The sequence below is a fragment of the Myotis daubentonii genome, chromosome 5 (assembly GCF_963259705.1).
Source record: "Myotis daubentonii chromosome 5, mMyoDau2.1, whole genome shotgun sequence".
Lineage (NCBI taxonomy): Eukaryota > Metazoa > Chordata > Mammalia > Chiroptera > Vespertilionidae > Myotis > Myotis daubentonii.
Genome location: NC_081844.1, coordinates 15,868,613 through 15,896,385, shown reverse-complemented (window position 1 = coordinate 15,896,385; position 27,773 = coordinate 15,868,613). Strand labels below are relative to the sequence as shown.

Genomic DNA, 27,773 nt, shown 5'->3' with positions numbered 1-27,773 from the left:
GTTGACTGGGTGTCTTGGGGGTAATCCTCAGAACAAAAGGATGGGGGTGGGGCACACGGCTGACAGGATCAGATGGCTAGGAAAACAGAGCAGTTACATAACTGTGTTTACTATGGCTCAGGTGGCTCTGAGAAGGCAGAGGTGGCCCCCTGACAAGAGGTAGTGCCAGGGGGTGAGGTCAGGGGGGGTCAGGGGGAAGAGTCGCCAGGAGGGAGGGCCTGTGAGATGATAAGGGAGTCCGGAGATAATGCGTTAGGATGAAAGGAATCTGAATCTGCTCTGTTGCTGACAACAGCCGCGTTACCTAGCACAGCCTTGTAGCCCCAGCCTCTCACTAAACCATGCCAGCTGGCTGCGGGTTGGGGCAGCAGCAAGTAGAGCCGAGGCTGGAGGGAGGAGTTGAGAAATCAGACACCTGGTTCTGGGCTGAATCTCTGGACTTTGCTGCTTTTTCCCTTTCATCTCCCACTTTTCAAAGAGGGACGATTCTTGTCTCTAAATACGGGCAGAAAAAGTGCTGGTCATGGTGCCTTATGCTTTCTGTTCCCACTGATCTCTGATCCTCTCTTCTGTGGCTGGTGGGCATCAGGGAGTAGGGTGGGGGGCCTTGCAAAGCTCCTCCTTGGGCCAAGCACATAGTCTAAGACTCTGGGAAGAAGAGTGACTTCCATGGGCGCCAGAGCAAAGCAGGCTCCGAGCTGAGAGCTGTGTGAGCCCGGCAGAGCCTGGGTGACAGGAGACAGGCAGAGGTCAAACCGCCCCAGAGAAAAGCTCCGGGCTCCAGCACAGCCTGCGCGGCTTCCTGCAACGCTGTTGCTGGCTCTCTATTCCCATAGAGATGACGCTGGTAGCCTTGTGAGAAGCAGGAAGTGGGGACCTTGGTCAGCTCAGTTGCACCCTCTACATTAAATATTTATCTTGGAGTCCAGGTTAGAGCCCTAGAGAATAAGAGAAGCTCGCTGCTGGGGAGAAGGGGGAATGACCAGGATTCCTGCAGCTGGAAGATCTTCGGCGCCACCATCATTGGAGAGCAAGGAAGAACATGGAAGGGGCATGGCCCCTCTTGGCCGTGAGGACCGTGACAGGTGGGGCGCAAAACTGGCGACAAGGGAAAGGGGCGCAGCTCTTGTCCCCGGGGGAGGGAAGAGGACGGTGACCAGGGTGTCTAAGCTTCACAGGAGGGCACATGCACTGCCACCAGCCCTCCTGTCGGCAGCTGTTTTCTCCGAGTGGGGCTGCTCTCCCTCCCAGCTTTCCAGGAGAATCACTGAGTCTTGGGGGGCCTAAGAGGGGACCTCCTTCAGCTCCCTGCTCAGTGTAATACGTGCCTTTACAAGGTGCCTACCCCACACCTGCAGACTCCGAGCCCCTGTGATCCTTTAAAAGCTCTTCCTTAGAACCTTGCATCCGCCTCCAAGTGTGCACCTAACGGTCCCCCTTGTGCCAGTGCAGCCCCCAGACACTGGGAGCCAGCCAGCAGCCTCTCCCCTCAGCTTCTCCGCAGCCGGAACAGCCCTCCTCCCGCTGTTGGTCTGTGATATTGTTTCCTGCTGGTTCACCACAACCAGGGTAGCCCATTAACTGAATTGAGAGAAGATAAACTTAATGGCATCAATGACTGTAGACATTTTTTAAAAAAAATTGTTTCATCTTTTCTCCATTCCCGCCCTTTTCAACTTTTGAGTTGAATGATGCACTTGAAAAACACTAGTGCAGCGATTTTCATCTCATGCAGCACATCAAAACATATGTGTGTGTGTTTTTTGCCAATCAGGTAAAAAAATAGGTATAGTTTTGATTGATTTCAAAAAAAAATAGTAATTATCTACCCTTTTTGCTCCAAAGTGATTTTTTTAAAAAGTCAGGTGGCCCATACTTATACATAAGGATTTCTGGTACCAAGAATTAACCAATCAGATGCAACCTTATTATGCGTGACCAATAAGATGCAACTCTATTATATGACCTATATATTTATGGTCCAATCCAGGGCAGTCACACCAGAGGGCTATTGTCATTTTTTAAATTTGACAGTCTGAGGGGAAAGAGGTCAGTGCTCCTGACTAGTCAGGAATTGCATGTTTTAAACATTCTTGCGGCGCACCGGTTGAAAATCGCTGCTCTAGTGCATGGTGGCCGCAGGACACCAATCTTACCCCTAGTAGGAATGCAACGAATGTTCTCATATTTTCCTAATTTATACTTGATCACTCTCAAAATAGATCTGACAGAGCCCGATACCTCTTTGCTATTTGGTTTGGGGCTTGGGGTCCCCGAGCCAAGCCAGGGACTTCCCTGTTAGCTGTGAACATTCAGGGAGTACCTCACTTCCTATCCCAGGCCCCGTGCGCACACGGAGGCCCGGGGAGAGGGGAGAAGGGATGGTCAGGGACGTCGGCGGGAGCCAATGGGTGCGGGCTCCTGGGACCGGTGTCAGAGCCGCGGGAACAGCGGAAAGGCAGCGAGATCAAAACAAATGCGGTGTGTGGGAACACCGAGACCTGGTCACCCTGTCCCCGCCACAGGGAGCCGCCCTCATCCTCTCCAGGGGCGTGGCTCTGGGGGGCGGGGGGCGCGCCCGCGGGCGGATTTCCTCCCGGGCTACCCTCCGCGGGGCTGGCACGTGTGCGCATCGCCCGTTGGGCAGCGCACGCGCGTATGTGTGTATGTGTGTATGTGTGTGCACACGTTCAGACCCGTGCCATCACCACCCCAACCTCTCCCTTGGTCCGCGAGGCCCCGGGGCCCGCGGGCGCCCGATCTCGGCCCCCGCCCGGCGGCAGCGCGGTCCCGTCTCCGGGTGCCGGCGCCGTATCAGCGCTGGCCTGGCCGCACCCGCCTCTTTAATCACTCGCGTCCTTCCTCCGTCCCGGCTCCGCGTGCAGCGGCTGCGTCCCGCCCGCTGGAAATGTCGCTGGAAACTCTGAGTGGCGCTCGCCCCCACCCCCCTGCGCCCGCCCCGACGCCAACTTGCGGTGGGGGCCGGGAGGCAGCTGGGAAGCCAGAGCGGGCTCCCCGGGGACGCTGGCGGCCCCTCCCGGCGCCTCCACGCGGCCAGCCCGCCCCCCTCCGCCAGGGCCAGAGCGTCTCCGCGGCGCGACCCGACGGAGGCCACTTGCACGCCCGGCCCCCCGCCCCGGCCCCGGCCCCGCAGGTCCCCCTGCCGCCACCCCCCGTTCCCGTCCGGCTCACGGTCCAAATTGGAGGAGGGCAGAACGCCGCCCGCCCGCGCCTCTCCGTCCTTCCTCCCGGCACGCGCGCGGCCCCGTCCATCCCTCTTCCTCTTCGGGCGCCCAGCCTCGCGAGCCCGTCCTGACGCGGTCACGAGGGTGGACAGCACAGCCGGGACCGCTCCCCGCCCTCCCTCCCCGAGGGCCCGCCGCGGCCGCACCAGGCTGGAGTCCAGCTGCGATGCCCCGGTCCTCCCCGGCGTCCTCAGCCCCGCCACCTGCCACCTGCTCGCTGGGGAAGGTAGGTGTGGGAGGGGAGGGGGCCAGGGGTAGTCGGTGGCACCTGCGCCCAGCCTAAGAGACGGCTCAGAGCCCTTCCCCTGGGGCCTTGCCCCAAACTCTGGGACGGAAAGAGGTGAGAAGTATTCCCCTCAATCCACAAAAAGGAGATTTGAGAAAACCTGTCCTGTCCACGTGGACTCGTAGCTAGAGAACACCCGCGAAGCGCCTAGGGCAGAGCCCCAGGCCAGGGCAAGGTCTCCGGTGGGAACAGTCCCCGGCCACAGCAGAGCCCCTTCTGCTCCCCTAGCCCTTTGGAAGAGCCCCCCATGCAGAGGGGAAGGGCTGTCTGAATTCTGGGGGGTGGGGGTGGGGTGGGGTGGGGAGAGCTCGAGGTTTCCTGGCACCCTCTGCCCTCTGCTGGATGTAAAACCAGTTCCCCCCATGCCTCCCTCTCCCTATGAGAAGCCCCCCTTAATGTCCCTTGACCAGGCTGCCAAGCACAAACTCAGCCCGCCCTTCCACACCCTCCCCTGCATGTCCCTGGAGCTGCGCCACAGGGAGAGGCAGACTACCCCCCACTCCCTCTCCCAAGGATCAGCAAGCCCAGAAAATGCTGTGGGGGACCTCCCTCCTCAGGGAGCACAGCAGGGTGGGTCAGATGGAGGCTGGGAAGGAGGCAGGGTCAGCTGACAGTAGGGACTGCTGATGCTGATCTCGCAACTTGGCCACAAGCAGTCAGCTGGTCTGGGAGGGGTTGCTGCTAGGAACCAGTCTGCCCTGGATCCGATCTCCCACTCTCTCTGCCTCGATTTCCCCCATGAGGGGAGGGAGAGCTGCAGGGACTGGGGTGTGTCTGCATGTTTGTTTTTGGTAGGAGCCCTAATTGGGTGCAGCTGGTGAGCTGCCCCTCCTCTGGCCTCCGCTCTCCACTTCTCCCCACAGGCAGGGTGGGCACAGGAAAGCCATGTCCCCAGTAGGTCTTTCAAGGGTCAGAAGAAGTCCCCACTCAGACCAGAGACAGGGAGTTGCCCCAGCCTTGTTGTACCCTCCAGCCCCCAATGGCCGGAGCAGGGACTGGGTACAGGAGCAAGCACAACCCCTCTGTACCTGCATCCCCTCTGTTCTCCGTAATCCTTGTGCTGCTCATACGACCCACACCTCAGAACTGCACACTCCCACCTACAGCTGACACCCTCTGTCCTCACAACCCCACACAGGGTGGTACCCCCCAAGTCACATGCCCAGCACTGTACTTACCTCCCACCACATGCACACAGCACCCTGCAAGGCCCTCACAGCCCTCCCGGGAGCCCCCAGGCCCCTCAGGCACACACAGGCCTAAAGGAACAGACACCAGAGTCGGTCCAGCCCTAGAAGGTGCTGATGGTTGGTTCAGCTTCTGGCCCAGTCCAACCTGCTCTGCACCACCGCTCTCCGGTCGGTCGGTCGGAAAGCCCTGTTGGTCAGCCCTACCACCTCCATCTCCTGGATGCCTGGAGCCCCTTCCTCTGAGCTAACATTTGTGGCGGGGGAGGGAGGGGGGCTCAAAGAACCCGGCTGGCCAGTCAAGCATGTTGCTCCCAGGAAGACCCTCTGTTGAAAAACAGCCTGAGGTGTAGGAGACAGTGGTGTGTGTGTGTGTGTGTGTGTGTGTGTGTGTGTGTGTGTGTGCTGGTTCTCTGCCCCCACCCTCACTGGCACCTTGAGCCCTCTGAGGCGGCAGTTCAAGCCAAAGAGGCCAAACAAGGGAGCGGATACTCCTCTGAGCTGGGGAGTGGTTCCTGCTGCCTGGAAATACCCCCACGCGCTCCCCCGTGGCCCTGCTGGGCAGTAGGCGGCTGGCCTTGCTGTGGCGCAAGGCCTCTCCCAGCCTGAGGGAGCCCTGTGCCTGCTGGTGAGCAGATGCGCACACTGGGCCTAGGGGAGGCAGGGGGAACTGAAAGTCCTGCGTGCCTAGGCCCCCCGCCGGCTGCCCCCGTTCCCTCTGCCTCCCTCTGGGGGAATGCGCCGCTTGTGTAGTGAGAGCCCCAGAGGGGCTGGCCCGCAGGCCGGCCAGAAGCTTTGTCCCGCAGGCCTGCTCCTGGCCAGCCTCCCCTCCCCCACTCCCACCCAGAGCTCCTGCCCAGCCTAACAAGCAGCCCATTGTGCCTCTGGGAGCTGGCACTGGCAGCCTGCAGGCGGGTGCCCGGAGTGGCCTGTTTCCTGGGTCCTGGAGCTCCCACCCAGCTGGCCCTGACGCCCTCCCACAGCCGTCCCCTCTTACCCACCCGGAGGTCAAGCCCAGAGGGCACGGCAGCTGGTCCAGCAAGGCTTCCCCTTCCTCCCTCCTTCCCCACAGAGGACGTGCAGAGGAGCTGCTGGCACACCCACAGCCCTCTGACCTCGACCCAAGTATGCAGGCCCCACCCTGCAGCCGCCCAGCGGGGCTCAGCCTGGACGACTTCATCCCTGGCCACCTCCGTGTAGGGTCATTCTCCAGGGGGACTCGGGTGAGTGAGACAGCAAGGGAGAGGGTTACTGTGGGCCCATAGTTGGTGGGGACCTGGCAGGACAGGTGGGGAGCAGGAGGATTAAAGGACTGGGAGCTGGGAAGGGGGTCAGAAGATAGCACTAGGGAGCCTCCCTGATTTCCCGCAAAAGGATCAAGCTGGCCCTGGAGCCCTCACCATGGGGTATGGCTGGGCCCTGGCAGCCATCCCTGCCACCCTTCCATGGGACCTTCTGGGCCTGAGCTGCCGCTCCTGGCCCCTCCCCACAGGTACCTGTGATCCGGAATGGTGGCTCCAACACCCTTAATTTCCAGTTCCATGATCCTGCGCCCAGGACTGTGTGCAATGGGTACTTCCCAACCAGGAGCGAGGCTTCCCGGCACCCAGGTGGGTCTGCTCAGGAAAACCGGGTCCAGGAGCCCAGTGGGGGGCGGGGCCCTCGGAGCTCATCTCACTGCCCGTCCCTGGGTGAGCATGCCGGCCCTTGAGAGTGAAAGCTGTGGGAGAGAGGCTGACACATCTTTCCCCTTCCTCCCCGCAGTGCCAGGGGAAGGAAGTGTGCAGGGGACACTGCCCTGGGGCGGGGGGACCTCCAGCAGGACAGGGAGTGGCTCACACTGGGGATGGAGGGGTGAGGAATGGGAGCACATGTGGGCTGTAGAAGGGTGCAGGGGCTGAACACAGGTGGGCAGGCAGCTCCGAGAGCCTGTCAGCTCCTGGGCTCCTGTGAGTCACCGCAGCCTGGGCCACAGGGTCCGAGGGATCCTGGGACACCCTCGGTGTGGGCCCACCCGGGGCCCTTCTGAGGAGCTGGCATCCTTTGTTGCGCATTCCCGTGGGGCAGGCACTCTGTCAAGGAGTTTGATTCCTTTAACAAATAATTGCTGAGCACTTGACCGTGCTGAGCCCTGAAAGGATGCCTCACCAGCCTCATCTATTCAATCCCTGGCAAAGAATGGACATCTTCCCAGGGAGGAGCTGAGTCTCAGAGGCTGAGCCTCTAAGGCTGCTGCCCTGGGGGCTGAAGGGTCGGGGAAGTTGAGGACACAGCAGCCACGTCTGGTGAATAGTTCTGTCCCTTATCGAGAGCCTCTCTACTGCGTGCCAGGCCCTGTGCTGGGCACGGTCACACCCTCTAGATCCCCTGAGTCCTTCCACGACGACCCATGAAGTGAAAACGGAGGCACTGGGAGGCTGATTGTTGTGCCCAAGATCACACAGCCAGCAGGGGGCAGATCTGGAGTCAGAAGTCAGATCTGTCCCCTCCAAGCCCAGCACCTTTTCTGCCCCACCCGGCTGCCTCCCAGCTGGGACGCCCGGCATTCTCTGCAAGTAGTGATTCTCAGCCCTCATTCTGGAAGCTCTTAGGTCGGCCCCAGGAGAGCAGAGCGGGGTGGGCACAGATGTCTGAGGACAAAATCCATTTTATTCACTTTAACTAAAACATAAACAGAGGCCCGTGGTCCTGCTGAGATGATAGCGTCTGCCTCACCAGCTCCAACAGGCAAGGCGATGTTGAAATGTTTAAACCCAAGGGCATCAGCATTCTGAAGAACCGAGGGACGGACAAGGTCAGGCGGGCCCCTGCCCGTTGCTAATGCTCTCATCACACCCTGCAGACCCGGCTTGGTATCAGACCTGGCCAGGCCCTGGGAGCCGGCCCGCGGGGACCCAGAAGACCCCCGCCTCCCAGCATCCCCAGAACTGGTCAGCCACGTGGACCAAGGACAGCAAACGCCAGGATAAGCGCTGGGTCAAGTACGAGGGAATCGGGCCCGTGGATGAGAGCGGCATGCCCATTGCCCCCCGATCTGTGAGTCTAGAGCTGGGGACCCACGCTGAGCACTTCGGTGAATTAAAGTTGGGGCAACCAAGGCTGTACTCAAACATCTCAGACTAAAGCAGGGGTTCAATCAGGATGGGTTTCAGGGGTCGTGAGCCCCGCAAAATCACAGGCAGTCATGTGTCTGAGTTGCACAATGGTTTGTGGGGTAAGAGAATGGCCCCCTGGCTCTCAAACAGTGGAGGGCCACTGCTGGCAGGGGCCCCTCTTAGATTCTAGTCCCAGAGCCTGGCACAACGCTCATGCCATGGCTGCTGAGTGGATGGCTGGCTGAATGAGTGAGCACAGAGTCCTGAGTGGTGAGCATGGATGGAGCCGGGCTCCAGACTCCCAGCAGCTCTGCCCTCCTCTCCTCACCAGCCTTCCCTCCCCCGCCCCCCACCCCCCGCATGCCTGTCTCAGCCAGCTACCTGCCTTTAGTTCAGTTCACCATCTCCCCATCGGAACCTGAGGTCAGTAACATACCTTTCTGCCTTCCAGGGCTGTCTTGAGTTTCAGGTGAGGCAGGGGATATGAAATAACATTTCTACCTACATTACTGCATTAATTTTTCATGACATAGAAGCACGTGTTCTTTGTAGAAACATCAGAAATATAGAAAAGCAAAGTGAAAAAATGTGAACCACCCAAATCTCTCAGTGTCAGGGTCACCACTGATGGAGATCCTTTCCATATCTTATTCCTATATAACACCCTACACGAGGTCATTGCCAGTAAAGACATCACACGCCCCCCCCCCTCCCACCACCACCAGGGCTCACAGGAAAAGGGCCCAGTAAGGGAAAACTTCTGTGGGTATTGGGTATTAGGAGGGTGGCCTGACGTTGCCTTTTCTGATCCCAGAGTGTGGACAGCCCTAAGGACTGGTACCGGAGAATGTTCCATCAGATTCACCGGAAAATGCCAGGTGAGACACCCTTCCAGGGCCCCCTCCCTACCCCTACCCCAGTGAGCTCAGCTCCGGGGGCTTCGGAAGGGAGGGGCAGAGAAGGGTACTTGCCTGCTCAGGGAGCTCTTCTGCACCCACCCAGGCTCTGTGCTGAGTGGTTCCTAAAACAGGCACAGGAAGTATCCTCCAATCTCCTCCCTGTTCTTGGGGGCAGAGGGCGGGAACAATGACCAGGCACTGTCCCCAGTATCCTTTGAGGGTATTGGGCATCCATGAGGTCACTCATTCCTTCAGTTACTCCTGTGACCGTGTATTGAGCACTTACTGTGTGCCAGGCACTATTCCAGGCGCTGAAGATAAAACAGGACAAACAAGAATGTCCCTGCCCCAGTGAAACTTAAGAAAGAGAGAGACAGAATAAGCAGATATTAAGTACTCAATACAGCAGCTCAGGGGCGGGCAAACTTTGTGACTCGAGGGCCACAGTGGGTTCTTAAACTGGACCGGAGGGCCGGAACAAAAGCATGGATGGAGTGTTTGTGTGAACTAATATAAATTCAAAGTAAACATCATTACATAAAAGGGTACGGTCTTTTTTTTTTTTTTTTTTTTTTTTTAGTTTTATTCATTTCAAACGGGCCGGATCCAGCCCGCGGGCCGGGCCGTAGTTTGCCCACGGCTGCAGCAGCTGGTGGTCAGCACTAGGGAGCAAAGGGCTGGGGCTTACCCAGTGCGGGGAAGGCCCCTCCCTGCTAAGTGGCATCGGAGCAGAGAGCCCAGGGAGTGAAGGAGTTAGCCCTGCTGGGCGGGGGAGGGGTGCTGCATCCAGGGACCCCAGAGACCCAGGGGCAGAAGCATGTCTGGTATGTTCTGGAATATCAAGGAGAGGCCAGGATGGAGTGAGGGGACTATGGCGGGAGATGGGATTGGGTCCCGGAGGGCCTTTGGGGCTATTATAAGGAGTTTGGCTTTTATTCTGCAAGAGCTGAGCGGTTCTGAGCAGAAGAGTGACATGCTCTGACAAGTGATATCTGGAAAGGCTCACGCAGGCTGCCAGGTGGGAGAGAGAGGGCAGGTGGCAGCAGGGGACCAGGTAGGAGCCACAGTGCCTCAGATCAGGCCGCAGCAGCAGGCCTGGGGGATTCGGAGACAGAGTCCTGGGAATTTGCTGATGGATTTGAAAGAGAGGAGTCCCGGCTGACTAACCTGACCAGGTCGAAGGATGGAGCTGCCACTTACAAATGCAGGGGGGACTGCAGGAGGCGCAGGTGTAAGAGGCGCCGGTTCAGATGTGGTGCATCCGAGTGGAGATGCTGAGGCGACAGTTACGACACAAGTCTGTAGTTCAGGGCCACGAAGGAGGTAATACCTGGGACTCATTCAGAGAGATTTTGATGCAAATCCGCCCAAGTATTCTAATGTGCAGCCAAGGTTGTAAATCCCTGGAATAGATGTTATTTTTTACGCCAGAAGATTAAATAAGATGACCTGGGGAGAGGGAGAGACAGCAGCCCAAGGACTGAGTCTTGGGACTGAGTGGTTCCCGAGGTGAGCAGGACTCAGCCACACAGACTGAAGAGGCAGCCACCGGCGGCAGGGGGAGAACCAGAGTGGTCTCCCTGAAGCCAAGTGGAAGAAGCATTGCAGCTGGAGGAAGGGACCCACTGTGACATTGCTGCTGATGGGCCCATGCCGTTGGCCATTTGATTGGTCGTGTGACAGTCACTGGGTCCTTGAGAAGAGCAGTCGGGGCAAGAGTGGTGGGGCTGAGCCTGCTCCACAAGAAGGGAATTGGGGGCAGTGAGTGAGGGGCAGCCGCTGCTGCAAAGGACAACAGAAAGCTCCAGAGCCAGAAGAAGGCCTGGGATCGGAGGGGGTATTTTGGTTGGCGTTGGAGAGCTGTTGGGGCACGTCTGCCTGCCTAGGAGACCGAGTGGGTTGGCTGATCAGTTGCTTTTCCTGGGAGGCCCCAGAAAGTCATGAGCACCGTGAGAAGTAGGTCTGGGCAAAGGGGGGAAGAGCACGAATTTAGGAGAGGGTGCAGAAGGGGCAAGAGGGAGAAGAGGAAGTGGCCTTTCCCTACCTGAAGTGGTGAGGGCAGGTCTGTGAAGGTCAGGGAGAGGATATGTATGGGAACTAGGGAGGGAGGAGCAGGAATCTGGGCAAGTCCACTGCCCTGGTTGGCTGACTCAGGCCCTAAGTCTGCCAGAGGCATTTCAAGCCCTCCCCAGAACTGCCCTCCTAATTCCTTCCCTCCCTCGGGACATTCTCAGGCCCTGACTCAGTCCCTTGGCCCCGCTCTAGGCAGGAGGGAGGCTAGGAGCAGCTGAGGCAGCCTCACAGGGCACTCCGATCTCACTTGCTGTCCCACCCCTGACCCGGTCCTTTCTGCTTCCGCAGACCTGAATCTGGACTGGACCTTCGAGGAAGCACCCAAAGGTGAGGGGGTGGCCCGCTCAGCTTGGCCTTGAATTTGACCCTCCCTGCAGCCACACCTGGCTCTGGGGCTTCCCAGTTGGCTTAGTTCAACCTGAGAAGCTTGTATGCCCATTTCCGGTAAGCTCCCAACCCCTGGCAGGTGGCATTCGAGAACCTCAGCTTCCCTGTCCAGTGACTGCCCAGCCCTGGTGGTGATGTCTCTGGGCCTCTCTTTCCTGATCCCTAAAATGGGGACCCTACCCACCCCAGAGCTGTTTGAAGATTTCTTAAAGAGAGCAAAGCTCTTCGTGCAAACCCACATTAAGGGGTCCGGAACACCACCCTTTTCCCAGGAGCTACCCAGGACTGAGGGTGGGCATGGGTGTCAGAACCTCCAGTGGTCAGCCAGGTGACCTGAACCCCTGCTCTCACCTCCCCGACCCTACCTGTCTTCTCCCACCTGCAGTGGCTTCCTCCTGTGCCACCTCTGCAGACTCAAGGTGTCCAGGGCCCCAGCAAAGACCTGCATCCCGGCCAAGCCAGGCCTCCTCTCTGAGCGGGTAAGCCGCCATGGGGAAGGGGCCTGAGGGCTGCAGAGGGGCCCTGGCTTCCCTGTGGGGACTGGCAGCCCCTGGTGGCAACAGCTGGCACAGCTTCAAAGTAGGCAAGCAGGGGATCTGGCTCCCCTGACAGTTGAGCCTGGATCCCCACTACTCCAGACACTCCCTTCCCCGCCAGGGCCCAAGGGGGGTGGCAGGCAGGGGTGGACTTTGCACCCATTCCTGGTCAGGACCCCTGTGATGCTTTTGTGGTTGGTAACAGGATTATCACCCCAAAGATCCACAGGTTCTATGGGGTGGAGAGCCAGGTGTAACCACGAGTAGGCGTGGATCTGTGGCCATCGCTCTGATGCCTGAGAGAAAACAAGGGGTGGAGGGTCCAAGTTTCCTCCCCCCCCCCCCCCCGTGCGGGTGCCGCGGAGAGGGGAGCCCCTCCAGGGAGGGGTAGGGTGCAGCTGCTTTTCTCTGTGCAAACCACACAGGCCCAGGCCCGGCTGCCCGGACCTGGAGGGGTTCAACCCCACCTTGGGAATGAGGAGCTTTGCCCTCAGTGAAATCCATGAGCTTCTTATTCTTTTCTGGGCAGGATTCACCTCGTTAGCGTAGCCATAACGGGGCCTGTGGCTCTGGGCATCATCAATAGGACAGAGGCTATGAGCTCAAGAATTGGGCTCAGGGTTCTGGATTCAAGCTGGTGTGCCTTGAGCAACTTAACCAACCTAAGCCCCAGTGACCCCATCTGTTAAGTGGGGTCACTGAGTGGTCATGAGGATTAAGGCTCATAGCAAGTCTCCACAAACATTATTAATATAGACTTAATCATGACAAGAGCTTCCTTAAATAAGGAACGACATATTCCATTCTCATTATCACCAATATTATTTTGAGAATAGAGAGCAGAGTCATGATTACAGTCAACAAATCCTGACCCTGAGGTCAGACATTCCATCATTTGATAAGCTTGGTACAGTCATTCCACTTAGTGAAGACATCCAAATTCAACAGAGGCTGGGACCTTTAAGCCAGCCAAGAAGGGAGCCCTGGAGGGGACTAGGACAAGTGCGATGGCAGCGCCTGGAATGTTGCTGGAGTGGCCTCGCAGATGAAGTCATGAATTCAGCACCCTCAGAAATCACATGCCCAGGGCTCCAGGGTCAGGCTGCAGGCTCTGTTCCTGCCCCGGCTTTTCCTCGGCCTAGTATATAGTCCCACACCCTTGGGCACAGGTGCAGCCAAGAAGACCAGCTTCACCGAATAAGCACTAACATACATAGCCACAGTCACGGGGCAGACTGGATGCAATTGCAGGCTATGCACCAAGGCCAGCAGGAAAGGGACTGGCCCCTCATGGAGCAGATGCCTGAGTCAGGCCTAAGCTTCACCACACCCTTGCGTGGGTGGGAATCGTTCTGACGTCACAGGCATTGAATCCGAGGCTCTGACAGTTCAGTCACGTGCCAGAAGGTAGCACAGCCAAGTGGTGGAGCTGAGATTTGAACTCAGAGCTCATAACCTTCCACAAGTTAACACTGCTCCCCAGCCTGGGGCAGGAGAGGATGGGGTGCACTCCCTCCACCAGGGCTGTGTTCTCACTTGTGTCTCAGTTTCCCTAAGAAACGCCCTCCCCTTTCTCTAGAAGAAGCTGGGACCCCTCTGAAGAGTTTCCTAGAAGCACCTTCAACTGTAACCCTGGAGCATTCTCCTCCCTGCCCAGGACCCCAAATCAGGTAGCTCTCTCAGCTCCCTCCCCACAGGGTCCCCAGCGCCTTCTTGGCCTGGTCCCTCCGTGAAAATAGCACAGGTAATGCCTTTCTGTTGGGGCCGGTGCAGCAGTGGCGAATCCAAGTAGGGGACTGGTGGTCATAGGGGTGGGGCAGTGGCCTGAAAGCCTGCCCAGGGTCCTAGTGTCCCTCTACTCAAGCCAATGCCTACTCACCTCCATGCAGGTGCCCCGACGCAGAGAGAAAGCAGATAATGTCTGGGCAGAAGAATCTTGGAACCAGTTTATGCAAGAACTAGAGACTGGGCAGAAGGTGAGTGTGGGCTTGGTCCTCTGGGAGTGGATGACCCTCAGCCAGTGCATTTTGGCAATCAAGTTGGCCCCCTCTGACTCACCCTCCCATCTTCAGCCCAAGAAACCTCTGGTGGATGACCCTGCTGAGAAGCCCTCCCAACCCATTGAGGTGAGTGCTGCAGGGAAGGTGGGGGAAGGGGAGACAGCAATGTTGGGGGACAAAGGAGAATCTCTGGGTGATGCTGGCCCCGGTGACCATGGGCAAAGGACTCAGATCCCACAGCTCCCACCCTCTCCAGCCCCGCACAGTTCATCTTTGTATCCCCAGCACCCACCACAGTGCCTGGCTTTCAGCAGGCACTCAAACATGCATGGAATAAGTGTGTGTTGACCAAAGCGGGAGCAGAGAAAAGAGTGGTCAGTGTGGCCTGGAATTTTCAGGAAGTATTCTTAGAGGTGTCGCTGAGCTCTAAAGAGTTGGGGAGGTTGGGCTAGAGGGCGCTCAGGATGGGGAGGCGCGGAAGCAAAGTCTGGCGGGCAGGATGGGCAGTGGCGGGGAAGCGGGTGGGTACAGTGAAGCCAGGCCGTGGAAGGCCACGAAGACTTGATGGGAGAGAAAATGGGGATCCCTGCAGGCTCCTGATTAGATAAGTAACCACAATAATTGGCACTGGGGCACAATCAGGAAGTCCTCAGGGACTATCTTGGGAGTTCCGGATGGCTGCGCCCGTCCTGGCCCGGCGCCCTGCGCTCTGGGCCCCCCAACCGCGCACTGCTTCTCCCCGCTCCCTCTGCCCCGTGTTCCCACTGCCGAGCCTCCCCCATCACCCGCCGCAGGTCCTGCTGGAGAGAGAGCTCGCCAAGCTGAGCGCGGAGCTGGACAAGGACCTGCGGGCCATTGAGACCCGGCAGACATCTCCCAAGGTACCAACCTCCCAGTCCCCTCCCGGAGACTCTGCGCCCGAGTCCGCAGCAGCTGGGCTTGGGGGAGCGGGGCTACCAGAGGTGTCCCTCCGGCTGCACTCAGCGCGACCTCGGGCAGACAGCACCCTGTCTGCGCCCTCCCCTCTCCAGGGCTGGGCGGGACTTTTCCGAGTGCCTCCTCCGAGCCCTTCCAGGTCGGCTCCGCGCTCAGCCCCAGACCTCCCCCCCCCCCCGCCCGCCCCAGTCCTCCCCCGGACCTCTCCACCCCCCAGCCCTCTCCCTGACCTCTCTCCCCCGGACCTCCCCGCCCCAGTCCTCCCCCGGACCTCTCCACCCCCCAGCCCTCTCCCTGACCTCTCTCCCCCGGACCTCCTCCCCCAATCCCGGGACCTCCCCGGACCAGACCGCAGCTCGCTGGGATCCCCTCGCTACCGCCCGCTTTCCCCGGCCTCCCCCCCTCTTCCGCACCCCGCTCCCCGCGCTTCCTCCCCGGCTCCTGGTCTCCTCCCAGTTCCCCGCCCCGCCCACCCCGCTCCTTCCCGGCCGCCAACTTTTCCGGAGGCGGTGGCCTGGCTGCGCTGCAGCGGACGGTCCCGGCCTGACGCCCTCTCCCCGGCAGGGTTCCCAGGTGCCCCGACAGCCCCCGGAGCCACGGTGCTCCGCGCGGTGAGTGGCCGGGGGCGCGGAGGGCGGCGGCGACGGGGCCGGAGGGGACGTGGCGCGGGGAGGGGTGTGGAGTCGGGGAGACGTGGAGGGCGGCCAGCGGCCGGCGGGGACGGGGCGCTGCGTGCCGCAGGGGGCCGGGAGGGCGGCAGGTGGCTGGCTGGGACCGGGTACCGCTCGCCCTGGCGGCCGTCCTGGCCCTGGATGGTCACTGCCCTCAGCCCAGGAGGGGCGGCCGCGCCCGCACTTCCCCGCGCACCCGCCTCCCCGCGCGGCCGCACCCTCGCCTGGCCCACTGCTTGGGAAGTCGGACGTCCTGTGGCGAGGCGGCTGGAATGGGGGGGGGGGGGGCCTTGGGCGGGCGGGGTGAGCCTGGTAGGGCGTGAGGCAGACAGGTGGCTCGCTCGCTCGCTCACTCACTCACTGTGTCCCCGCAGCCCGGCCTCTGCCTGTAGCCTCAGCAACCCGAATGCACTTTACCGGGGCTCCTCCTGGCCCCTGAGCCCCCACAGAATGGCGGATGGAGGAAGCCCCTTCCTAGGTCGTAGGGATTTTGTCTACCCTGCCTCAGCCCGAGGTAAGGACCAGATCTGCCCTTTTTCCCGCCCAAGGCCCACCACTCACCAGACCCGGTGCCTCTGGGGTGGGGCAGGAAGATCCTCTAGCCCCTGCTTCCACTGGTGCCCGTGGGGGGACCCCATCCCAGCCCCACCCCCCAGGCCTGGCCTTCCCACGCTGAGCTCATGTTCTCCGCAGACCCTAGTGCCTCTGAACGAGGGGTCAGCCCTGCCAGGAAGGAAGAAAAGAAGGTAAGGGGGTGGGAGCATTAGGGTCAGGGCGCAAGGAGGGCCTGGACTGGGTCCTGGGGTCACCCCCTGTGTCTTCTCCCCCTGCATAGAGGAAGGCTGCCAGGCTCAAGTTTGACTTCCAGGCACAGTCCCCCAAGTAAGTGCCCTTCTCTCCCCTCCCCTGCCCCTTGGGGCTGGCTCTGCCCTGGGGGAGAGGGGAGGCGGGGCTGAGGCGGGCATCCCAGGAGGTGGAGGGGACTCTGGGTGTGCTGGACAGGGTCATGGGGAGGGCCTCAGCTTGCCCATGTCCTTGCTCTGGCCCGCAGGGAGCTGACCCTGAAGAAGGGTGATATTGTCTACATCCACAAGGAGGTGGACAAGAACTGGCTGGAGGGGGAGCACCATGGCAGGCTGGGCATCTTCCCTGCTAACTACGTGGAGGTGAGCTGGAGCCAGCAGTAGGGGGGCGGGGGTGGGGCGGGCAGAGCCCTTATTCATCCATGGCTTCTCTCCTGAGCTGGCAGCCACAGCTCACAGCTTCCCTGAGATGTGAACTGTGAGCTCCAGGGCAGGGGCCGTGTCTCAGCCTCATTCGTAGCCTTGGCCCCCACAGCCTGGCCCAGCACGTTGCCTGTACTCGGGAAATGTTTGTTAAATGAGAGCTAAAGCTGGAACCCAGTCAGCTGGGGAGAGCCAGGCCTGCCAGCCCTGTCAGTGTCCCAGACTTTCACCATGCAGAACCCATCTCTCTCAAGCCGTCTTTGGGATGAATCCTAATTACACCTGGCAAGAGTACAAAGTGCGTGATGTTTACAAACCGCGTATGCATTCATTCATTTTCATGTGTACAGTTGACCCTTGAATAGTGCAGGGGTTAGGGGCGCTGACCCCCACACAAAGATCCACGTGTAACTTTTGACTCCCCCCAAACTTAACTACTAATAGCCTGCTGTTGACAAGAAGTCTTACTGATAACATAAGCCTTACTGATTAATACCTATTTTGTATGTTATATGTATTATATACTGTATTCCTACAATAGTGTAAGCTAAATCATAAGGAAGAGAAAATATGTCTTATTCATTTATGACATAACCTTTTTATAATTTTGGGGGGCGCATATTTCTAGGCTACCTGGCTCATTTGTGAGTTTTTAAAAATTGTTGGAAATCTCCAAAAATCTTCTAACATATTTAATTCAAAAAATCTGCATATAAATGGACCCACACAGTTTGAACCTTTGTTGTTCCAGAGTCGCCTGAATTACCTTCCTGGTTCCTCTCATTAACCTGGGAAAGTGATAGATCAGGCCCATTTTACAGATGGGCTTGCGAAGGTTCAGAGACAAGTTGTTAAGTAAAAGATCCAGAATCTGAATGAAGATATAGGTTCTGGACTTGATAAAGGACTGTCAGTTATCTTTGGTATTTGTGTCTTTTAAGCTATCTAATTTATTAATTTAAAGTTGGTCATAAATGTATCCTTATTATCACTTTAATGTCAGTAAGATCTGTAGTGATGTCCTTTCTTTCTTTCCTGATATTAATAGTTTGTGTGTCCTCTAATTCTGGCTAGAGATTTGTTCATTTTAGTGATCTTTTCAAAGAACCAACTTTAGATTTTATTGATTTTTCTCTATTTTTGTTTTCCATATCGTTGATTTCTGCCGCTTTAGTATTTGCTTCTGCTTGCATTAGGTCCAGTTTGCGCTTTTTCCCCTGGTTTTTAGGGCGGTAGTTTAGATGATGGATTTGAAACAGTCCCCCTACTATGTGCATTTAACGCTATAAATTTTCCTCTTTGCACTGTTTTAATTGCATCCCACAGATTTTGATTTTTTTTCATTCAACTCAAACCGTTTTCCCATTTCCTTCGTGACTTCCTCTGAACTATGGGTTGGGTGGTTGTTTTAATTCAGGCTTTTGATTTGGCAGACATCAGTAGGCCTCTCCCACCCTCAGGACTCTCTGGTCCTGCAATTTCGCAAAGTATATACAGTATTCCATGTCATCAGTCATGTAGATCTTAGTATGAAATCGTTTATTAGCATCCTGGCCAGTGGCGCTCAGTTATTTGAGCATCGTCCCATGTACTGAAAGGCCACTGGTTGGATTCCTGGTCAGGGAACATACCCAGGTTTTAGGTTCAATCCTGGTCCGGTGTGTGCGGGAGACAACTAATCAATGTTCCTCTCTCTCTCTGTCCCTCTTCCTCTCCCTCCCTTCTCCCCGCCCTCCCTCCTCCTTCTCTCTCTCTAAACTCAATGAGAGCAGTCCTGGTGGGTGGCTCAGTTGATTAGAACATCGTCCTGATACTCCAAGGTTTCAGGTTTTATCTCCCGTCAGGGCACAGACAAGAAACAACCAGTGGATGCACAAATAAGTAGAACAACAAGTTGATGTTTCTCTCTCTCTAAAAATCAATCAGTAATAAAAACTTAAAATATAAAATCAATAAAAACATGTAAAATACATGTATTAAAAAAAGAAATAGTTGATTAGCTTCTTGATTTTTATGAGTAGGGTGAAGCAGAGAGCACGGAGATTCTGGGCAACTGGTGGGGTAGAAGGGCAGGAGGAAGAGGGACACTGGGCCCTGGGCAATGGTCACATGTCAGAACACGCCAGCAGGTGTGCCTGCTCCTTAATAACGCCGGTGGTCATGATCCGGCATCAAGAAGGGTTCAGGCACCTGGAGAAGGCGCTGTGCGTAAATTAAATAAGAGTCCAGAGACGAAACATAATTTTGAAAGGCATTATGGGGAGTCAGAGAAGACTTGGCTAAAGGAACTAAGTTCTCCTTGTCTCAGGACCCCTTGCTTTTCATTAACCCAAATTGTCCTAAGGCGAGGTAGATGTACATCAAAGGGCCAGGTTTCCTATCCACAGTCCATTGTCAGATGATCAGGTTTTGGAGAAACTGCCTTCTGCTGTTCAGGTGTTTGGCCAGCAGGAGGCAATAACATGTAGACTGAAATGCCTTTAGCTGTCTGGCAGCAAGCAGTCATTTATTCATCCTTTTCAGGTTTGGGGACATGCCCTCCCTCAGCCATCTCCAGGGATTCAGCCCTGCTGACATGCTGGAATTGGCTTCCAGCACTTGAAACTTGTTTCTTCTGCCCCCCAAGTCAGCTCACTGAACTGGCCACTGCCCACTCCAGTAACGCCCACGCCACACACCTCCAGGGCAGAATCTCCCTCCAGAGGGCTTCTGGGCCTCAGCACCCCCGTGGCTGTGCTTACCACCCTAGGCTTGTGACTGGTGTCTGTCCCTCTCTAGCCTGGGGACAGATCTTACCATACCACCTTCTCTTAGTTGCCTCACCCTCCCAGGAGTCCCAGGTCTGTGACCGATTAAAGTCTAGGCTGAGCCTTTCTCGCTTTCTTTCTTACTGCAGGTGCTGCCTGCAGATGAAATCCCCAAGCCGCACAAGCCCCCGACCTACCAGGTGCTGGAGTATGGAGAAGCCGTGGCCCAGTACAATTTCAAGGGGGATCTGGAGGTGGAGCTGTCCTTCCGAAAGGTGCGGCAGGGCCAGGCAGGAAGTGGGGGTTGGCCGGGGCTGGTGAAGACGGAGGAAATACGTACATTGTTAAAAAGAGGTGTATCCACCTTCATCTAGTATTTTCAATTTTTTTCTCAGTCTCTTTGGATTAATTTCCCTTCATGTAGCCCATATTTTAAAAGTCCAAAACTTCTAGAGTAGTGCTTTTTTTCATTCCAGGTTGGGAGGTTTTGAGGATCACAATCAGCATTTTTACTGTTTTCATTTTGTAATCCTCACCTGAGGATATTTTTTTTTCCATTGATTTTATAGAGCAAGTGGAAGGGAGGGGGAGAGAGAAACATTGATGTGAGAGAGACTCATTGATTGGTTGCCTCCTGCACACACCCGGACTGGGGCCAAGGATCGAGCCTGCAACCAAGGTACTTGCGTTGACCTTAATCGAACCCACGACCCTTCAGTCTGCAGGCCGACACTCTAACCACTGAGAAACCCAGCCAGGGCATTTTTAAAAGAGTAAAATGGAAATATTAGGCGGCCTTGCATGTAGCCTGGCTAGGAAGCTCATTTGGTTTGAGAGTTGTCCCAATATGCCAGGGTTGTGGGTTTGAGCCCAGATCAGGGCACATAAAAGAATCAACCAATGAATGCATAAACAAGTGGAACAACAAGTCGATGTTTCTCTTTCTCTCTCTCTCTAAAAAAAATCAACTGAAAAAAAAGAATGCCTTGCATCTAGTAAGGGTATCCTATCACATTTGTAGGCATTTATGCCCTGGCCAGTGTGGCTCAGTTGGTTGAAACATCGCACCATACACCAACAGGTGGCAGTTCGATTCCCGGTCAGGGCACATAGCTAAGTTATTGGTTCGATCCGCAGTCCAATCGGGGCATGTGCAGGAGGCAGCGGATCAATCTCACATCGATGTTTCTCTCTCCCTTCCTCTCTCTAAAATTAAAATAGAAAATTTTTTAGGCATTTATGCCTGTGTGTGTGTGTGAGTGTGTGTGGGATTGTTACTACAATACAATTTTTATTATAGATTGTGTTCAAGAAAGCTTTAAAAATGTTGTCCTAGAAAGCAGGGTTTGGTCTCCCTTTGGCTGATTTTTGGGGCAGAAGCCATGAATGCCCCTAGTGAATGTCCCCCAGAAGAGCTGACCCCAGGGACAGAACGGGGAGGAGGTGGCTGGGTGGAGAGGTGGGGGCCGGAGAGGGCTGTAGACCTCTTCCCCTGGGCAGCCCACTTGACCTCAGTCGTGAGGGCCTGAGGAGGCAGTAGCTGTCATCAGGAAGTTTGTTTGTTGGCAGTGGTGCCAGGATCACTCCGTGTGGAGGCAGGGACAGGACCAGTGGGGGTTAGTGCCTGGCCAGTGCTTCTTGCCAAGCTGCCAACCATGCCCTTTGCTCCTCACAGCCACGGTGTTGCTATCCTCGCTTCACGAGTGAGGAAACCAAGGCTCAGAGAGGCAAAGTCAGCTGCCCAGGGCCATGCAGCTTGAAACTGGCAAGAGCCCGGTTTGGACCCGCGTTATTAGCCACCAGGCTCCCCTGTGACGTCTGCTCCGTGGCCAGGCAGCCTGGGTTTGGCTCCTGACTCTCCACTTCCCAGCCCCTCGGGGCCCCATCCCCCTGGATGTCCGTGTAGGCAGCCTTGGGTGCGAGGTGCCCAGGAAGCCCTCCAGATCCTGACTCCTTTCTCCCCCAGGGGGAGCGCATCTGCCTGATCCGAAAGGTGAACGAGAACTGGTATGAGGGCCGCATCTCGGGCACCGGGCGCCAGGGCATCTTCCCGGTCAGCTACGTGCAGGTGTGCCGAGAGCCCCGGCTCCGCCTCTGCGACGAGGGCCCCCAGCTCCCTGCGTCTCCCAGCATGAGCGCCGCCCGGCTGGCTGCCCGTCACCCCAGCTCCCCAGTAACACCACGCAGCCCAGCTGATCCCACCGATTGGGGGGGCCGGACCTCCCCCCGCCGCACCGGCTTCTCCTTCCCGGCCCAGGAGCCCAAATCCCAAACCCAGGTAAGATGACCTGTTTCAGGTGGAGAGCTGATCCCCGCTCGCTACCCTGTACCCCCCATTCCTGTGACGGGTCACTTCAGAACCCTTCCCAGACCGCCCCACGACAGACTGGTGGGTGACTGACTGGACAGAACCTGGCATGGCAGCCCCACCCTGGCCTTGTGGACCTATGAGCCCTCCAGTTGGTTCTGGCCCTCTAGCTGCAGGGAGAACAGGAGAGGCAGCCGGCTGTTGGTGGGGCCCCAAAGCCAGCCCAAGCCTCCTGACCCTTCAGACTCCACTTCTGTGACTTGTCCCTCTCAGCCTCGGGCACAGGGTAGAGCCAGGAGCCTGGGGGGTGGGCCCCTGGGCCCTGCTGTGACCTTGAGTGTGCCAAACCAGCTCCCCAAGGGTTCGCAAGCCTGAGGGAGGGTGGTGAAGGATGAAGAAAAGACAGACAAAGAGAATAAGCTGGGTCTAGGACTGGATCTTCCTGTGCCTGGCTGAGGCCACAGAGAGAGATCCAGAGGCAGGCTGAGCCTTTATTTTATAGTCAGAGGTAAACAAGGTAGTGGTCACCATAGTTACAATGTTCTTGTGAGTTTCACTTGTGGCAGCACTTGCTACATCTCCCTCAGCCCATTAGTTACCCAGATAAGATCTAGGGAGTGTCATAAGGTCAAGCCTAATTATGCTTAGAGGGCTGTGCCTATAACCCTATAGCTGCGCCCTACACTTGGGCATATCGCTTACTGTCTCTGGATGTGGGTCTTCTCACTGGTAGAATGTTCCTCACCTGCGGATGAGGATGATAATTCCCACTACAGAGGGTAGCTGGGTGGGTTTGAACTACAAGTTTATTCTTAAGGAGAGTCACTGGTCCCCATCCTGAGGGCTCACAAACAAGCCCGTTTGCTCCCGCAGTCATCTCTTCACTCAGCAAACCAGTATGAGCAGGCACAGCTGGGCGGGCTCCTCTCCCACTGTCCACAGGGCTCAGAAACCAGCCACCTGCCCCACCTGGGACGTGAAATGTCACAGACCCCCTGTGCCGTGGGGACAGGATCAGATGAGCAGAGGGGGCAGTGCTGCCTGGGGAAGGGAGGCCATTTCACTTCTTCCCCCTCATGCTGCCTTTGCCCACCTTTCCTCCTGCGGACCCCCAGAGTCTCAGCACCCCTGGGTCTTCTCTGTCCCATCCTGGAGGTTCCAGCCGTGCTGTGGACCTGGGGACCTCCTCCCACAACACCACTCAGATTAACTGGACCCCGTGAGTACCGACTGCGGGAGCTTGGTCAGGGGTGGGGGCTGCATCAGGCAGCGCTAAGCACACCGACCCCCTTAGCCTCCAGGACCCTGATACATCAACTTGTTGTTCCACTTATTTGTGCATTCATTGATTGATTCTTGTATGTGCCCTGATCTGTGATCAAAGCCACAACCCTGGCATATTGGGACAACTCTCTAACCAGCTGAAGCAGGTGTGTCAGGGCCCTGGAGGGATGGGCTTGGGGCAGGCTGGAAGCAGGTGTGTCAGGGCCCTGGAGGGGTGGGCCCGGGGCAGGCTGGAATTGGGAGACTCCTGATAAGGTAGCACTAGCTCTTGCTGTGCTTCCGGGTGACTTGGTGGCGAGGTGGGGCTACTTGTCTGCAGTGCTCCTGGCCTGTCCCTGTCAGCCCTGTGGCCGCCTCCCTCAGCCCCCAGCCTCAGTCTCCTCAGTTCCCAGCCCTGAGATCAGTGCGTGGAGGTGTGGGAACTGGGAGAACAGACTTGAAGGCACTGGGAGCTCCGAGGAGGCAGGGTTTGGGTGGTTAGGGCTTGGAGGGCAGGGAGCAGGCCTGGGGAAGAATGCGCCAGAGCCAGGCAGAGCTGCCATTCCCGGAGCTGGGCCAAGGCTGTCGGGAGCACGGAGAAACCCTGGAAGAGTCATAGGACATCATAGGACGTGGCAACACTTGGGTTTAGACTCTGGGTCTGGTCTCCGGAAGGGTGAGGGCTCTGGTGGTTGCCATGACGCTGTCTCCTGCAGGTACCGGGCAGTATACCAGTACAGGCCCCAGAACGAGGACGAGCTGGAACTGCGGGAGGGGGACCGGGTGGATGTCATGCAGCAGTGTGACGATGGCTGGTTTGTGGGTATGTGTGGCTGGGGGCAGGCTAGAAGGGCGTGTACCTCAGGGTCCTGGAGGGATGGGCTGGGGGCAGGCTGGAAGCAGGTATCTCAGGGTCTCTGGGGGGCGGGGGATATCGGTTCAGCACAGAGTCATGGCCTGACCCAGCACATACACCTTCTGGCCTGGCTGATTCCCCAGAGACAGCACTTCTGTTGTTGCCTTCATCCCTCAAAGAGGGATGAGGCCCAGGTCACTGATTAAGTCAGTTCAGACTTGGACCAAGTCTCACACCTGTGTATCCCCCACTCCCACCCCGGATAGCAGCTCGCTCCCCAGCCCCTTTCCACCAAAAGGAGAGAGAGATCCCGGCCCTCAGAGCGGGTCCAGGGGCAGCTCCGGCAAAGCACTAAAGCAGGAAGCCTCCAGCTGGCCTTGGCCTGGTTCAGGGTGACCAACCGGCAGGTTTCACGTGGCCTGCTCCCCAGCGGGGCAGGCCCTGTCCAGGCCTCCGCTTCAGAGGCTGGGCCGTCCTGAGACCAGTGAGCAGCCAGGGTGCCGTGCAGCCGGCTGCGAGGCCTGCAGTGTTGGGGGGTTGCCTGGGCAGGGGCCTCAGGGGCAGTCCCTTGACCTGGCAGCCCATTCTTTCTCACCGGAACCCCAGCACCTCTCTGGTGACCAGGCTTCAGCCATACCAGTGATTCTGAAGTCCTAACCTGTTAATGTCCTTATCTCAGAGGGGTGTGTTTGGGGCTCATTCTCATTTTACTCTGTACACGTCTGCTTTTCAGTGTCTTTGTAACTATCGGCGTTTTGCACATTTATATAGACAAGAAGAAAAGCACCACCTTTGTGGTGTAAGCCTCATGTGCTTTTAGAGGAAAAGTTTAGAAAGTTCAATTTCTCAGTCACACTGACACCGGTTAAATGTTCAGTGGCCACATGTGACTTATCGTGGTGGGCAGTGCCAGTCAGGGAAGGCTTCCTGGAGGAAGTGTGGGAGCTGGGCCTTGAAGGGTGGCAGAGCAGGAAGGAGAGGCCCTCCAGGTAGGGGAACAGTATCAGCAAGGCCTGCATACAAGGTGGGCATGGGCTACTCAGAAGGAAATCAGGATGCCAGCGGGCCAGGAAGGGAAGGCCCAGGACTTAAATTTCGTATTCCTAGCATTCCCCCTTCACCACCCCAGGACACAGGTGTGTTTTTTTGGGGGGTGGCAGACAAGAGGCCTGGATTTTAGGCCCACTTCTACCCCTAAACAGCTGAGTGCTTTGGGGGAATTCACTTGGCCTCTTAGGCCTCTTTTTCCCCCTGTCTAAAACGGGGGTGTCATACTACTAGACCAATGAGATGCCCACGGATTTAGGTTCCGCGATTCGCCCTCCTGCTTCCTTGCTTTCCCGAGGAAGGGTGGAGCTACTCTGTGCTGTGTGCAGTTATCCACAGTTGCTGAGTGCTCAGACTGGTGGGTCATTATGGAACTTAGCAAGTGTAGCTTTGCTTACCTAAGCTTTTGCCACTAGCAGGCAGGAATGGGGAAGACAATTCCTCCCTCCCTGGGACATGGACTCCACCTGCAGTTCTGGCCACTGCCAGCAGGGGGCAGGGCCCTCATCTTTCCTATGTTAAAAACAAGTGTGGGAATGATCTTTGTCTTTTCCTCTCTCAGGTGTCTCCCGGAGGACCCAGAAATTTGGGACATTCCCTGGAAATTATGTAGCTCCGGTGTGAGAGGTCTCCATGGCAACTCAGAGCCCGGCCAGGATGGAGTGGAGAGCAGTAGCTCTTCTCAGAGGGAGAGAGGACCCCCTTCCCACATCTTCCTCCCCAGGACCTGGCTGCTGGCATCTGCAGACACCCCAACAGCCTTTCCCTTGGAGCCCCCTCGGAGCCCCCCGGACTGACTCCCACCCACAGCTCACAAGCATTCCTCTCGCAGTCCTTTTATTTCCTCCCCTACCCAGTTCCCCAAATACAGAGGTCTGCTTTGAAGTGGAGACTGTTTCCCGGCCTTATTGAGACCAGACCCCCGAGTCCCCCGCCCCCACCCTGCCGTGGCGTTTCCTCTAACAGGGACTGGCTCCCAGCTTCACCCCCATGGGGTTCCTCTAACAAGGAGCAGCTTCCTAACCTCATAGAGACCAAAGGCCGCCCCGCCCGCAGGGGATTCCTCCCTGTCACTCCAGCTGGTCTGCTGCCCCTTTGCCTTCCTGCTTCCAGCTGGGCCTGGGAGTGGGGTGGGGGTGGGCACAGCCCCTCTTGAGCACTTGGGGCCTGGCAAAAGGTCTTACCTGAAGGCCCCCTTTTCCCAAAAGCTGCCAAGCCCTGGGCCTGGGTGACCTGCTACTGTAGTGCCCAGAAGGTCGGGCCTCAGAGGTCGTGCCCTCCTGCCTCCCCAGCTCCCCCCAGCCCTCAGGTCCCCTCTGGAAGAGAATGTAAAATAAATGTGGCTACGGGGACCTTGCCTTGCACTCCTTTTGGGTGGTGATGGTGAGAGAGGGCTGGATTGTGGGAATTTGTTCTTCAGGGGCTGTGCTGAATCAGGTGGGATGTGAGTGTGTGTGTGGGGGGGGGGCGGGGGAGTAGGGGAGGCTGGAAAAGCAGCATGATTATCTCTAAGATCTAGGGCCTCAGGTCTCAGGCAGCACTGAGCAGCCCCCAGGACTAGGCAGCTGTCTGACAAGCAGGGCAGAGAGGGAGGGAGAACACCAACTTCACGGGGACCAGGGTGAGGCCTGATTGTGGGGAGAAACCAGAGATCGGAGCTGAATGTGGCCTTGTGTGCAGGCTGTTTTGATTCCGGAGCCAGCGTGGGGTTGCTGGACTGGATGACGCGTCTAACTGCTCTCTGCTCCTAATGTTTTCCTTCTGTGCGCGCCACTCCACACCAAAGCCCTGCATGTCTGTGTACTTTCCTCTTTAGGCTCGGCTTGGGGTTTTGAGCCGTCGATGGTGGGAAGCTGGGAGGGGGTGGCCACAGCTAGCCAAAGCGACTTCTCGCCCAAGGTTTCAGAGTCCTAGGGCGTGGTGGTTCCCGTGGGGTGACGGGTGGCACGGTCTGGGCTCGGCTGCCCTGCCAGGGAAGGAAAGCACCGTTCCTGGCCGTGCTGGGAGCTGAGCAGGGCGTAAGGTGCTACGTACCCACTATCCGCTGTGAGCGTCCCAGCGGGCTTGACTCCCCAGGAGGAGAGAAATTCAGTTGTCTGGGTCACATCATTATAAAATGCTGAAGTCAGGTTCAGGACTGTTGCCATCTGTCTGCACCGAGTCAACCGGGCATTCCTTGTCCAGAGGCCTAGGAAGAAGGAAGGTCACATAGGAGGTCAAGGACTTGTGCAGGGCGGTCCCGGGCTGGGCCTCTTACCTTCTTTCTGCAATCCTGTCGTCCAGGCCTGCCACTTAAAGTGCCCCCACCCTAGTGGGTGGGAAGCAGTGGTGGGGCCCGTTGAGTCAAGGCAGGTGGGTGAGGCCTGTGAATGACAGGGCTGTGGCCTGGCCCTGACGGGTTCCTTGAGCCTGGGTGGGGCTGGGCCCGGTGGTGGTTAAACAGCCGCTGGGAGAACAAGACCTGCGTGTCCTCCTGCAGCCCCTCCTGCAGCCACTCTGGCCGGCCCAGTCCTCACCATGGTCTGTTCTCAGTGGACAGGGCCACCCTGTCCCATAACGTGAGCATTCTCCGGGATCCCACTAGCTTGTTCCAGATCCCTGTCCCAGCTCCTTTGCATTTCCTGATGCCCTCAAGTAAGGTATCGGGTTGAGCCTGCCTTTGCCTGGGGCAGAAACCAAACCCACTCCCTCTCCTTGGTGGGGACCTGAAACCTTGGCAGCAAACCAACCCTAGGCCCCTGGGCTGCCTGCCAGGAGATCCCTGATGGATGATGACCACTCGGGTGCCTTGATCTGGCCCGATGGGGGAGGGTAAGAGGGTCAGAGGCCTAAGGGGGGAGGGGGACCAGAGCCAAAAAGGACCTGGGGCCCCGGGGCCGCTGCTGCCATTAGAGAGGTGAGGTGCCCAGGGGCGTAGAGTTGCTTAGAGCAGAGCAGTAGTCCCTTCTGTGCCAGGGGTCATGCCCTGCGACTTTGTCTTTGTCTTGAGAGTTTTGTGAATGCAGAACCCT

At 57.5% G+C, this 27,773-nt stretch overlaps 1 protein-coding gene across 4 annotated transcripts; it reads left to right on the top strand.

The window, feature by feature from the left end:
- The first annotated feature begins 3,335 nt into the window (after positions 1–3,335).
- On the top strand, positions 3,336–26,114 carry SORBS3 (sorbin and SH3 domain containing 3). Of its 4 annotated transcripts, none has more exons than XM_059696000.1 (20): positions 3,336–3,471; positions 5,791–5,941; positions 6,211–6,328; positions 7,561–7,754; positions 8,628–8,691; positions 11,074–11,112; positions 11,558–11,651; positions 13,288–13,378; positions 13,598–13,684; positions 13,781–13,834; positions 14,503–14,589; positions 15,209–15,255; positions 15,690–15,829; positions 16,009–16,061; positions 16,151–16,197; positions 16,367–16,481; positions 19,438–19,563; positions 21,255–21,566; positions 22,712–22,815; positions 25,325–26,114. In XM_059696000.1, the coding sequence occupies exons 2-20, from the start codon at positions 5,846–5,848 to the stop codon at positions 25,557–25,559; spliced, it is 2,103 nt and encodes a 700-aa protein (XP_059551983.1). In that variant the 5' UTR covers positions 3,336–3,471; positions 5,791–5,845; the 3' UTR covers positions 25,560–26,114. The 4 variants fall into 4 exon arrangements, with proteins under 4 accessions (XP_059551983.1, XP_059551982.1, XP_059551981.1 ...); XM_059695999.1 differs by lacking the exon at positions 3,336–3,471 and adding an exon at positions 23,576–23,682 and having other exon boundaries at positions 25,325–25,530; XM_059695998.1 differs by lacking the exon at positions 3,336–3,471 and having other exon boundaries at positions 6,256–6,328.
- The last annotated feature ends 1,659 nt before the right edge of the window (positions 26,115–27,773 follow it).